General features: G+C 39.8%; 1 protein-coding gene across 2 annotated transcripts in view; it reads left to right on the forward strand.

The window, feature by feature from the left end:
- The window catches only part of pde6d (phosphodiesterase 6D, cGMP-specific, rod, delta), a 64,338-nt gene that overhangs the window by 34,599 nt on the left and 16,244 nt on the right, over positions 1-13,495 (forward strand). For both annotated transcript variants that reach the window (XM_043702245.1, XM_043702246.1), the window contains exon 3: positions 9,480-9,605. In XM_043702245.1, the coding sequence (XP_043558180.1) occupies positions 9,480-9,605 (126 nt within the window). The remainder of the gene's footprint in view (positions 1-9,479; positions 9,606-13,495) is intronic.

Genomic DNA, 13,495 nt, shown 5'->3' on the forward strand with positions numbered 1-13,495 from the left:
GTAGACAAAGTCCTAAAAATAGTACATACAAATCTGGTCACTTTAATAAATGTATAAATTGCATTAATACCCAGTCTTAGCCAATGCTATTTTCCAGAAGAATTTGCCTTAAAGTTGAAAAAGTAGTATTTCTCCAAACAAAAGATCCCAACCTTTATTTTTATCTTCAAACAGACATGCTTTACTGCCTTTATACATGGTCAACAGTATCTAAAAGGAAGGGGGAGGGGTGTTTTGGGTTTGAGTAGCATTGTTTTGTGGGTTAGTAATAGTTTATTTATGACCTGTTTTGATTAACAGCTTCCAAATTCATCTTCCCTTCCGTTCTTTTGTTTTTCCTTAACCGCTGCAATTATATAAATAGCTAGTACAGTTGTATAATTAAATGTTTCTGTTTTTAATTTTAACATAGTATGTCCAAAATCAGTCGGTTTCTCTGCTTAAGAAAATCTTTTGAAATATTAGATGTGAGAATAGTATCAAATGCAATTTCAGGTATATTTTGCAGTCAATGTATCATATTAGAATTTTCAGTTACCATCTCAAGGTTATTGTTTTAACATAGTGCAATAGTTTGTAATAGATATTTGGCAGAGGTTTGGGCACAAAGGAGAATGCCAGGACTTGCAAAATACTTGGCGATGCAGCTGACACTAACATAGAGAATAAAAAGTTATTAGGTGAAGTCAGAGTAGGGAAGAAAGAAAGGAAGACCAACAAAGAGTGGAACTGTACATACGTAAATATAAGAAATATCACAAATAAAGTTGGGGAATTACAGACCATGAATATGGAATTATAATGTGGCGATGATGGAGACCTGGCTCAAGAAAGTGCATGACTGGATGTTGAATATTCCTGGATATAAATTATTCAGGAAAGATAGAAGAAGGAGGAGGAGTATTAATGTTGGTTAGGTAGGGCATTGCAGTGCTGGAGAAGGAACATGTCCCAGACGGTTAAACAAAAAGTAAATTTGGCAAGTTCTACAGAATAAAATTTGTGTGCAATTACCATTGTTAGGTGTAGCTTATAGACCAATGACTATGGAAAGGATGCTGAGGAGCAAATCTACAGGGAAATTAATGAGAAATGCCAACATAATGATGTAGTTACAATGGGGGACTTCAATTACACAAGTATAGACTAAGATAATGGTCGTGAAAGGGGCAGCACAGAGTAAATACAGATTGTATTTGGGAGAGTTTCTTACAACCAGGAAGTATGTATTGTTGGACCTGTTCCTTGGCAATCAGATGGGCAAAATAGATCAAGTGGCAGTGTGGGAACATTTAAGAGACAGTGATCATTGTATTGTAAGGTTCAGTGTAAGAAAAATCAATAGGTGGAGAGCTGACTTTAAGGGGCAAGAACAGAGCTGACCAGGGTTGATCGGAATAGTAAGTGATTAATAATAGTAAGTAGAAAATAATAAGTTATTAATGGGCAATCTTCAAAGAGCAGATGGTTTGGGTACAGTTGAGGTATATTTTCTTTAATGGAAAATGTAGGACAAACAAATTTAGAGTTCCCTGGGTGACAAAGGAAGTGGAAGTTAACAATCAAGTATCAGTGGGAATATTGAAGGTTTAGCAGAAGCTGAAAAAGCAAATAAAAGAAGGAAAAAGGAACTATGAGAAAAGATTAACGGCTAAAATAAAGAGAAATCCCAAAGTCTTCTATAGGCATGTAAACACTAAGAGAATGGTTAAAGGAGGAGTAGGGCCATTCAGAAACCAGAAAGGGGATTTAAATGTGGAGGCTGGGGTATACCTGAGGTGTTAAATTAATACTTTGCAGCTACTTTGACAAAGAGGAGGATGCTACCCAAAGGAAGAAACTCTGTTATGAAAAGGGTGCAAGATTAATGAGGGTATAGTATAGATTGGATAGATTGTTCATAATTAAATTTGACAAGGCAGCAGGATAAGACAAGATAGTCAAGGATTTTGAAGGAAGTGAGGACAGAAATTGCAGGGCACTGGCCATAATCTGACAGTCTACCCTGGATCCAGAGGAAATGCAAAAGACTTGAGGGTTGAAAACATTACAGTCTTGATCAAGAAAAGTTATAAGGATAATCTCAGCAGTTACAGACCAGTTAGTTTAATTACATTGGGAGGAAAATTTCCAGAAACAATTACTTGGGATATACAAAGTTAAAAATCACACAACACCAAGCGCTTTGAAAGCTAGTGCTTCCAAATAAACCTGTTGGACTATAACATGGTGTTGTGTGATTTTTAATTTAGTACATCCTAGTCAAACACCGGCACCTCCAAATCATTACTTGGGATAGAATTTGTAATAACATGGGGACAGATGAGTTAATTAGGATGAGCCAGCGCAGATTCCTAAAGGAAATATCATGTTTGATTAATTTGCTGGAGTATTTTAAAGAGGTAATAGAAAATAGAACGGGCTAATGAGGATAATGTTGTTATAGTATATATGGATTTCCAGAAGGTATTGATACAGTGCCACACAACAGACCTGTGAGGAAAGTTACTTCTCATGGCTACAGGGTCAGTAGTAATGTGGATACAAAATTGACTGAGTGATAGGAAACACAGTACAGAGAATATGTTTTGGGCTGGAGGAAAGTGTATGGAGGTCCTGAGGGATTGGTAGTCGGACCTTTGCTTTTCCTGATATCTATTTAATGATTTGGATCTTGGTGTGTGGGGCAATTTTAAAGTTGCCAGATGACATTAAATTTGGAAGAATTTTAAACTGTAAGGAGGTTACTGAAAATCCAAAAGGACATTGAGAAGTTGTTGGATTGGACATACAGCTGGTGCATGAGGCTCAACGCAGAGAAGAGTGATGTGATGCACATTGCTCGAAAGAGCATTGAAAGAGCGTTGAAAGACAATATAAGATAGGGGATTCAATTCTAAAGGAGGTTGAGGAGCAGAGAGACCTGGGTGCATATGTGCATAAGCCATGCACAGGACAGCTGGAAAGAACGGTTAGTAAATCATGCAGTGTTCTCGACTTCATTAATATGGGCATAGAGTACAAGAGCAGAGAGGTGATGATGAACTTATGTTAGACACTTGTTAGATATCAGCTGGAATATTATGTACAATTGTGGATGCCAAGTTGTCGAAAAGATATGAACACATTGGAGAGAGTGCAGAAGCAATTTACAAGAAAGATTACAAGAATAAGAAAATTCAGTTACGAGGATAGATTGAAGAAGCTGAAACTATTATCCATGGAGAAAAGAAAGCTGAGAAGAGATTTGATAGAAGTTTTCAAAATCATGAGCGGACTAGATACATTTGATGGGGAGAAGCTGTTTCCATTCGTAAAAGTAAAAAGAATTAGAGAACATAGATTTAAAGTGATGTGTAAGTGAAAGAGAACGAAAGTGAGAAAAACATTTTCACATAGCAAATAGTTAGGGTATGGAATGCACCGTCTTGAAATGTTGTGAAGGCAGATTCAATTGAGGCATTCAAGAAGGGATTGGATGATTATTTGGATAGAAGTTGTGTGCAGTGATATAGGGAAAAGGTAGGAGAATGGCACTAGGTCATAGAACCAGTGCAAGAGCAATAGGCTGAATGACCTCCTTCTGCACCTATAACAATTCTGTGATTTTAAATTTTTTATTCATGTTAAACTTTTGTGATAGAACAATTGTCCCGTTCGCCGAGCTGGAAGTTTTTGTTGCAAATGTTTCGTCCCCTGTCTAGGTGACATCCTCAGTGCTTGGGAGCCTCCTGTGAAGCGCTTCTGTGGTGTTTCTGTCAAAGACAGCATACTTAAACTACTGGACTTGTGCCTCACAACACACTTCACATTCAACAACCATATATACGAACAAATCAATGGAACACCCATGGGCTCACCGATCTCGGGACTCATAGCAGAAGCAGTAATGCAAAGGTTAGAACAAACAGTCTTACCACAAATTCAACCCAAACTCTGGGTCAGATACGTTGATGACAACTTTGTAATCATTAAAAACACGGAAATAGAGAATACACACCGGATCATCAACTCCACACTCACAGGAATCCGATTCACGAGAAAGGAAGAAAAGGACAATCAACTCCCATTCCTAGACATGATGGTACAGAGAACACTAAACGGAGAATTCACCACTAAGGTAAGCCACACACACAGACCAAGTCCTGAACTATGAAAGCAACCACCCCAATACACACAAAAGAAGTTGCATCAAGACACTGTTCAAAAGGGCCACAACACACTGCAGCACACCAGAACGGCAAAAAGAGGAAGAGGAACACCTATACAAGGTATTCGCAAAAAACGGATATCCTCGCAATTTCATCAACAGATGCCTAAGGGAAAGACAGCTAACGATCCACATCCACGAACATCAACTAGCCACGAAATGACACGACCAGCTATCCCTAGTAGCCACACACGCAGACGACAAGCAACATGAATTCGACTGGGACAACAGCCAGGGAATTCCTAGAAGCATGGCACTCATCCACAAACTCCATCAACAAACACATAGACCTGGACCCAATATACCGGCCAATACAGCGGATAGCTGAAACTGACAACCGGAAGCGGCAGGGACAGGCCACTATAAATGCCGGAGGAAACACCACAGAAGCGCTTCACAGGAAGCTCCCAAGCACTGAGGATGTCACCTAGACAGGGGACGAAACGTTTGCAACAAAAACTTCCAGCTCGGCGAACAGAACCACAGCAACGAGCACCCGAGCTACAAATCTTCTCACAAACTTTGAAGAACAATTGTCCTTTTATTAAATTATTATTGTTAATTTATTTGTAATGCTTTGGTGAATGAGCAATGCACCCAAATGAACTTCTGTGTGGATAACTATTTGGAATCAAAATTAATGATCTAGATATTATGTAAAGAAGATACACAACAGATAGCACAGAGTTGCAAAGTTTGTTGATAGGAATGACTGGTGACATGAAACCAAGAAACCATTAGCATATGAGGACAGCACAGTGTCTCATTGATTAGCACTGTTGCCTCACAGAGCCAGGGACCTGGATTCAATTCTACTGACCTGTGTGGAGATTTCACATTCTGTCCGTGTTTGCTTGGGTTTCTGCTGGGTGCTACGGTTTCCTCCCACAGTCCAAAGATGTACAGATTAGGTCGGTTGGCCATGCTACATTGCCTATTATGTTCAGGGATGTTCAGGCTAGGTGGGTTAGCCATGGGAGATGTGAGGTTACACGGATAGGATGGGAGTGGATATCTTGGTGGGATGCTCTTCCGTGTGGACTCCATGGAGTAAATGGCCTGCTTCCGCATTACAGGGATTCTGTCATTCTATAAACTGAATATTGAGATAATCCTGAAGCAAAGAGTTGAGAGGAAGAGAATTAAAGCAAATTTGATGCAGCTGCAAGTTGAGAGTGAGTCAGTGCTATGTGGAAATTAGATAATAACATGAATCTATACATTTCCTCAACAGGAACTCAACATAAATGTCTGGAAATGCTGAACTTTCTGGGATAGGTAACACGCACTGGCTTATACTTTATATATTTATTTGTAGCTAATTAATCAAGAATGAAGTATAAAGGCAGAGGGAAGTGTGAATAGGCTGTTAATAAACAGCTAAGTCGACAGCAGTGGCTGCCCACAACTTAATCGAAATTTGTTTTTTGATGAAGCAAGCAGTGTGAGCAGGAGTTCCACAATTATGTATCAATCAAGAAGAATTAAGGCAGCAGTAAAGGGGCAGTCAATGATGTTAGCAACAGAAGAACATTCATATCGGAGAGGATTCAGCAATGATAATATCGTTAAATGTTCAAGGGCGATAGCTGGAATCTCTCTTGTTTGAGAGTCATTGCATAACACCTGTTGTGTGAATGTTATTTGCTTTTTAATAGTTTAAGCCTGGATGTTGTCAAGATATTGCTGCATATGGGCATAACGTACTTAAGTATCTGTGGAATTGAGAATGGTGGTAAACAGTATGTAATTACCAATGAACGTTCGTATTTCTGACATTATGATGGAAGGTAGATCATTGATAAAGCAGCTGAAGATGGTGATTCTGTACAGCTTTGCTTTTAAGGCATCACTCTCACCCCACCTCAAGGCTGCAGTGAATCCAGTAGCTGAGTGGCCCTGGTGAAACCTAAGCCAACTGACGATGAATATGTTATTGCTGAACAAGTGCCACTGATAGCACAGTTGATGTCCCTATCCATCTCTTTGCTGATGATTGAGAGTTGAGCGATCTGGCAGTAATTTACCAGATTGGATTTGTCCTGCTTTTTGTGTACTGGACATACCTGGGCAAATTTCTTCCACACTGGCAGATATATGTTGTAGCTGTACTGGAACGCTTGGAGAGGGGCATGGTTAGTTCTGGAGCACAAGTATTCAGTACAGTTACTGGGATGTTGTCAGGACCTACAGCCTTTACAGTAATCAGTGCCTTCATTCGTTTCTTGATGGGATGTGGAGTGAATTGAATTGGCTGAATAATGGCACCTATGATGTTGGATTTCAGGAGGAGGTTGAGCTGGATCATCCACTTTGTTCTTCAGTCTGAATTCTGAATGACAAAGCATTGTACCAAGGGAATGTGTTTACTTTAGAATCTAATAATAATGACTGGCCTGTCCCTTTATTCAGAGTTGCTACAGAAATAGTTTGCAATCCAGTTCAGAAATGTTTGGGGTGGCTCAGTGGTTAGCACTGCTGCCTCACAGCAGTAGGAACCTGGGTTCAATTCCAGCTTTGGGCGACTGCCTGTATGGAGTTTGCACGTTCCCCCTGTGTCTGTGTGGGTTTCCTCCCACAGTTCAAAGATGTACTGGTTAGGTGGATTGACCATGCTAAATTGCCCATAGTCTGCAGGCTAGGTGGATTACCAATGCGAAATGCAGGGTTACAAGGATCTGGGGGGGGGGGGTCTGAGTGGGATACTCTTTGGGTGGCATGGTGGCACAGTGGTTAGCACTGCTGCCTCACAGCGCCAGAGACCTGGGTTCAATTCCTGCCTCAGGCGACTGTGTGGAGTTTGCTCATTCTCCCCGTGTCTGCGTGGGTTTCCTCCGGGTGCTCCGCTTTCCTCCCACAGTCCAAAAATGTGCAAGTTAGGTGAATTGGCCTTGCTAAATTGCCCGTAGTGTTAGGTGCAGGGGTAAATGTAGGGGAACGGGTCTGGATGGGGTGCGCTTCGGCGGGTCGGTGTGGATTTGTTGGGCCGAAGGGCCTGTTTCCTTACTGTAAGTAATCTAATCTAATCAGTGTTTATAGGCCTTTGGCCCCTTCTGGATTGCAATTCCTTCACCTCACAATTCTGATTAATCAGTATTTCTGATTGTGTTTCTTGGTGTGACACTCTTGTTCTTATAAAAATGTTAACTAGTTGTGAACAATGCTGGGGGTGATCTTTTGGTGATACCAAAAAATACAGTCCACACAGGAAGGAACACTGTAAAGTTCACAAATTCTCATACTGCTTTCAGTTTAGCAGTCAGGGTAGTGCACCAAGTCCCAGTTGGAAGTGGGAGATTTAAAACAAAGCAACCTTATTGTTTGAAGATTATTAGTCCAGATCTGTGGTTTCTAATCCTGCAACATAATTAATGGATTACTGTTAATGGATGCACCTTATTAATGCATCCACATATACAGCTAGTCTGCTTATATATTTGAGTTAATGGCCCAAATCTTACAGTAGCCAGATTGTTAGAGATTGGATGCAAGTTGCCAGATGTGAGCATAAGAGATACAGTTAGTAAGTTTGCAGATGACACCAAAGTTGGAGGTGTAGTGGACAGCAAAGAGGGTTACTTCAGATAACAATAGGATCTTGATGAGATGGGCCAATGGGCTGAGAAGTGGCAGATGGAGAGTTTAATTTAGATAAATGTGAGGTGCTGCATTTTGGGAAAGCAAATCTTAGCAGGACTTATACACTTAATGATAAGGTCCTTGGGAGTGTTGCTGAACAAAGAGACCTTGGAGTGCAGGTTCATAGGTCCTTGAAAGTGGAGTCACAAGTAGATAGGACAGTGAAGAAGGTGTTTGGTATGCTTTCCCTTATTGGTCAGAGTATTGAGTACAGGAGTTGGGAGGTCATGTTGCAGCTGTACAGGACATTGGTTAGGCCACTGTTGGAATATTGTGTGTAATTCTGGTCTCCAACATCGGAAAGATGTTGTGAAACTTGAAAGGGTTCAGAAAAGATTTACAAGGATGTTGCCAAGGTTGGTGGATTTGAGCTATAGGGAGAGGTTGAATAGGCTGGGGCTGTTTTACCTGGAGCTTCGAAGACTGAGGGGTGACCTTGTCGAGGTTTATAAAATGATGAGGGGCATGGATAGGGTAAATAGACAAAGTCTTTTCCCAGAGGTGGAAGAGTCCAGAACTAGAGGCCATAGGTATAGGATGAGAGGGGAAAGATATAAAAGAGAACTAAGGCGCAACTTTTTCACGTAGAGGGTGGTACATGTATTGAATGAGCTGCCAGAGGAAGTGGTGGAGGCTAGTACAATTCAACATTTAAAAGGCATCTGGGCGCATGTATGAATAGGAAGGGTTTGGAGAGATATAAGCCAGACGCTGGCAGATGGGACTAGATTGGGTTGGGACATCTAGTCAGCATGGACGGGTTGGACCAAAGGGTCTGTTTCCAAGCTGTACCTCTCTATGACTCTGTGTGTGTAAGGATCCTGTAGAAATCCTGATGAACACGCAAGTGCTGTAATTCCCTGGAACAGTAAGCTTCCAGTGGACTCCTCTATATTTCCTGAGATCCTTCTTGAGAGTCTCCACTATTGAACTTTGTGTCAAATATTCTGACTACATCCTAGGACTTCCCTACATACTTATCCTGGAAATGTTATTCTGGTAAACAATAGTATAATTTAGAGATAAGCAGGCATAAATTGACTGAGATTCTTCCCCCCCCCCTCCACACACACACACACACACACACACACATACATTACTCCTCTTCAACCCCTGACATAACCCAACCTCAATCTTGCTCTGGATGTTTCCTTGCCCAACCTAATTTACCCAACGTATCACCCGCTCCATCCACCTTACATACTCATCAATCCAATAAACATTTTCCTAAATATTGCAGCTAATGTCATAAAAAGAGGCCTTGTCTTTGCTTTATCCATCTTTTCTTACATCCTACAATCATCTCTATGGATGGCTATGTTGACCCTTCAATACTTGAGCTGGCTTTGGAACTTTCAGCTGAAAAATCACACAAGAGATGGGTCACAGAAATCATTGCAGTCAGTGTTAATGCACTTAACATTGATGCTGACCAGAAGATCTGGGCCAGTTGTTTTAGGGTTTTCATTGTGCATTACTTTCTGTACTTTACTTTCTTACTGTCTCCATCAAAAATGATGATTTTGGACTCCTCTTGATCCTCATGATAATATTTATAGAACTTGACATGCTGTTGAATAGTTTAGAATGGAAAATTATGAAATATCTCTTTGTTTTGATTTCTCTGCAGCTCGCGTTCCTAAGAAGATCCTAAAATGCAAAGCTGTTTCCCGAGAACTAAACTTTTCCTCATCTGAACAGATGGAAAAATTCAGGCTAGAGCAAAAGGTTTTCTTCAAAGGACAGTGCTTAGAAGGTGATTATCTTATTTAAATGTATCATGGTACCATTATATTAAAGGTTCTCATGATGAGTCACCAGGCTCAAAATGTTTAATCTGCTTTCTCCCCACAGATGCTACTAGATCTGCTGAGTTTCTCCAGCAATTTCTGTTTTGATTTACTGTCTAGGTTGATGTAACCTAAAGTGTAATATTCGACTAAGTCTTGATTTGTATAACCAATTGCAAATCCAAATGAAGACCGAGTTAGAGGAATGGGTTTGAGACGTTGGCTTTTTGACTTCCTGAAGACACTTGACTCTGTTGTCCTCAAATATCAAAGTTACTTCAGCAAGGACTTCGGTGTGTATGGTTATACCTTAAGCCTGCAATAACAAGTCCACAGCATTCCTTTCCCTTAACCACAGGGCTTAGTATGTCTGCTTTGTTTGATGACTTGCTGAACCTCTGGTTAGTGAGTATATTGAAGTGAGTGGGGTTTATGTTGAACCTTTGCTATTCAGTCATTGAAGGAGCTAATCCTGGTGTAACAGCAGAAAAGGATATAGATTTAATTTTGAAGCTTTCCTTCTCGATGAGCTGCTGAGCAGGCTGAAAAGTCTCATGTACCCTTGATATTGCAGTCTATTGCATTTACGATTTGCTACATAGTCAATTGATGTATACTTAGTTAGTCAACCAATAACTGTTTGAAATCTGAGTTCTCCTTGGTAAAGTACCAGTTAAGACAAACAAACCTTACCAATCTGGAGGTGCATCCAAAAATTCAGCTTCACCCGCTCACCATAGTTAGAGAGTCATAGAGTCATAGAGATATATAGTACGGAAACAGACCCTTTGGTCCAACTCATCCATGCTGACCAGATATCCCAACCCAATCTCATCCCACCTGATCGCACCTGGCCCATTTCCTTCCAAACCCTTCCTATTCATATATCTATCCAGATGACTTTTAAATGTTGCAATCGTACTAGCGTCCACCACTTAATCTGGCAGTTCATTCCAGACATGCACCACCCTCTGCATGAAAACGTTGCCTCTTAGTTCTCTTTTATATCTTTCCCCTCTCACCCTAAACCTGTGCCGTCCAGTTCTGGACGCTTCCACCCCAGGGAAAAGACTTTGTCTATTTATCCTATCCATGCCCCTCATGATTTTATAAACCTCTATAAGGTCACCCCTCAGCCTATGGGGAAAACAGCCCTAGCCTAGTCAATCTCTCCCTATAGCTCAAATCCTCTAACTCTGGCAATAGCCTTGTAAATCTTTTCTGAGCCCTTTCAAGTTTCACATCTTTCCGATAGAAAGGAGATCAGAATTGCACGCAATATTCTAACAGTGGCCTTACCAATGTCCTGTACAGCTGCAACATGATCTTCCAACTCCTGTACTCAATACTGTGGACCAATAAAGGAAAGCATATCAAACACCTTCTTCACTATCCTATCTACCTGCAACTCCACTTTCAAGGAGCTATGAACCTGCACTTCAAAGTCTCTTTGTTCAGCAACACTCCCGAGGACCTTACCATTAAGTGTATAAGTTCTGCTAAGATTGATTTGTTTTCTCAAAATGCAGCACCTCACATTTATCTAAATTAAACACTACCTGCCACTTCTCAGCCCATTGGCCCGTCTGATCAAGATCCCGTTGTAATCTGAGGTAACCTTCTTCGCCGTCCACTACACCTCCAACTTTGGTGTCATCTGCAAACTTACTAACTATACACCCCTTATGCTCACATCCAAATCATTTATATAAATGATGAAAAGTAGTGGACCCAGCACCGACCCTTGTGGCACTCCACTGGTCACAGGCCTCCAGTCTGAAAAACAGCCCTCCACCACCACCCTCTGTCTTCTATCTTTGAGCCAGTTCTGTATCCAAATGACTAGTTCTCCCTGTATTCCATGAGATGTAATCTTGCTAACCAGTCTCCCATGGGGAACCTTGTCGAGCGCCTTACTGAAGTCCATATAGATCACATCTACCACTCTGCCCTCATCAATCCTCTTCATTACTTCTTCAAAAAACTCAATCTAACCAGAATGGGCAAGTGAAGCTGGGCAGTAGGAGTTTGATTAGGAGAGACTATTTCAGAGGTTCATTTCATAGCACTTTCGTGGATGGAGAACATATCAACTCTGTTTGCTACCATGGTCTTTCTTGACCCTTTGATCTATACTCATGCATTAAAACATTTAAAAATGGAGAAAAATCATTTGGCTCATTAAGATTGCTCCAATCAAAAAGGTTGTAGCTACACATATCATTGACCCATCGTCATGTTGTCATGTTCCGGGAAAAGTTAAACGCTGATGACTTTCTGAGAGAAGAAGTACTTCTGAACTTGTACCCTAACCCTTTCCCTAAACATCTTAGATGCACTAATTTTTTAAAAAGCTTTTTTAAAGACATCAATTATTTTCTCTGGAAACCTGGACTTCTCTAAATCCTTGAGCTTATACTGGTAATTACCGCCCAAAAATATCTTCATGTCCTCTATACCTTCTCCAGAACCTTTGCTTTTTCTAGCTATAAAATCTGCAAACCCAGATGCTTTGTCACATTTAACAGACTTCCCTGTTTTATATATAAATACTTCAAATTTTCCAAATGTAAGTACTGAACTTATTCAGGAAATCTGTCACACATTGGTGCAGATCACTAACTCAAGAATGTTCCTTTTGGTTCTTTTAACAAATTTTGTATTCTCTCCATTCATGTGTGTAAGAACATCTCTTCGTCCTGGATCTTCTGATGATTTTTTCCACTTTCCAACATTCTAATTGCAATAACATTCCAATTCTTTGAGCAACCAATTTCACATACATGAACAAACATTTTATCACTAATGTCTCTGGCCACATTACTTTTCTAAGAATGTCCTCTTCATAAATAAAGCTGGGCAGATAAATACTTCTGGAGAATGGAATTGTAGATTCACTAGTTTCAGTCTATCCTGTTCATGATCCTATTCCAGAAAGGATTATTTTCCAACCTTTCACAATTGTATTTCAGGTTTGTTGTTGAGACAAATATTAAGCAACCAGAAGTAGTTCTGATATAGTATTGTCATACCCTCCCAAGTAATAGTTTATGAATATGTAGGAACATCTTCAAGCATTAGTCATCTTCCATATATATTTCATCACATTCAACAAATGAAAGATCATGAATCTGAAATATTAACCGTCTTTATCTGTATACAGATGCTGCCTCACCTACGTCTTTCCAGTTTTTTTTATATTTCAGACCTCCAGCATTTGCTGTACTTTGATTTTGTACTTCTCGGAGTATGCCGCTTCGTAAAAAATTTTATGAGAGTTATATCCTCCGTAAACTGTAAAATCCTTACTAGGTGACATATCTAAAATTTTGAAAAGCATTTAATAAAAGCAATATATTTAATAAGTAATTTAATTTTGTAAATAAATTAAATGAGTGCAAAAGCAGCTACTTAAATTTAGTATGATTGAGAATTAGAGATAAAGTCTGGGAATAGCTAAGAAATTGACTTCAAGATAGACCAGAGGTTTAGGGGCATGATAGTTTGGAAATTTACTATTTACCTAAATAAATAGTTGTTGGTTATCTACTGTTTTTAAATTATAGTTTGCATGTAGGTGTAATGTTGGGCAACGCACACTCTTTATGATTAGTGCTGCAATAATTTTAGATTAAGTTGAAAGAGATCCAGGAATATTCGAGTTCAGTTTAACTTTGATTTATCATACTCTGTCATTGTAAGGCTGCTATTAATAGAACAAACAATGTCAATTCATGCAACTAAAACAGTACTATACAAGTTAGAATATGTCATTGCTCAAACTGCATTTTGAAAGCTTTAGTAATTGCACCCAAGAGAAATACGTTCTTTGAAATGGTACAGGTAAAAGAAAACA

The sequence above is a fragment of the Chiloscyllium plagiosum genome, chromosome 13 (assembly GCF_004010195.1).
Source record: "Chiloscyllium plagiosum isolate BGI_BamShark_2017 chromosome 13, ASM401019v2, whole genome shotgun sequence".
Classification (NCBI taxonomy): domain Eukaryota; kingdom Metazoa; phylum Chordata; class Chondrichthyes; order Orectolobiformes; family Hemiscylliidae; genus Chiloscyllium; species Chiloscyllium plagiosum.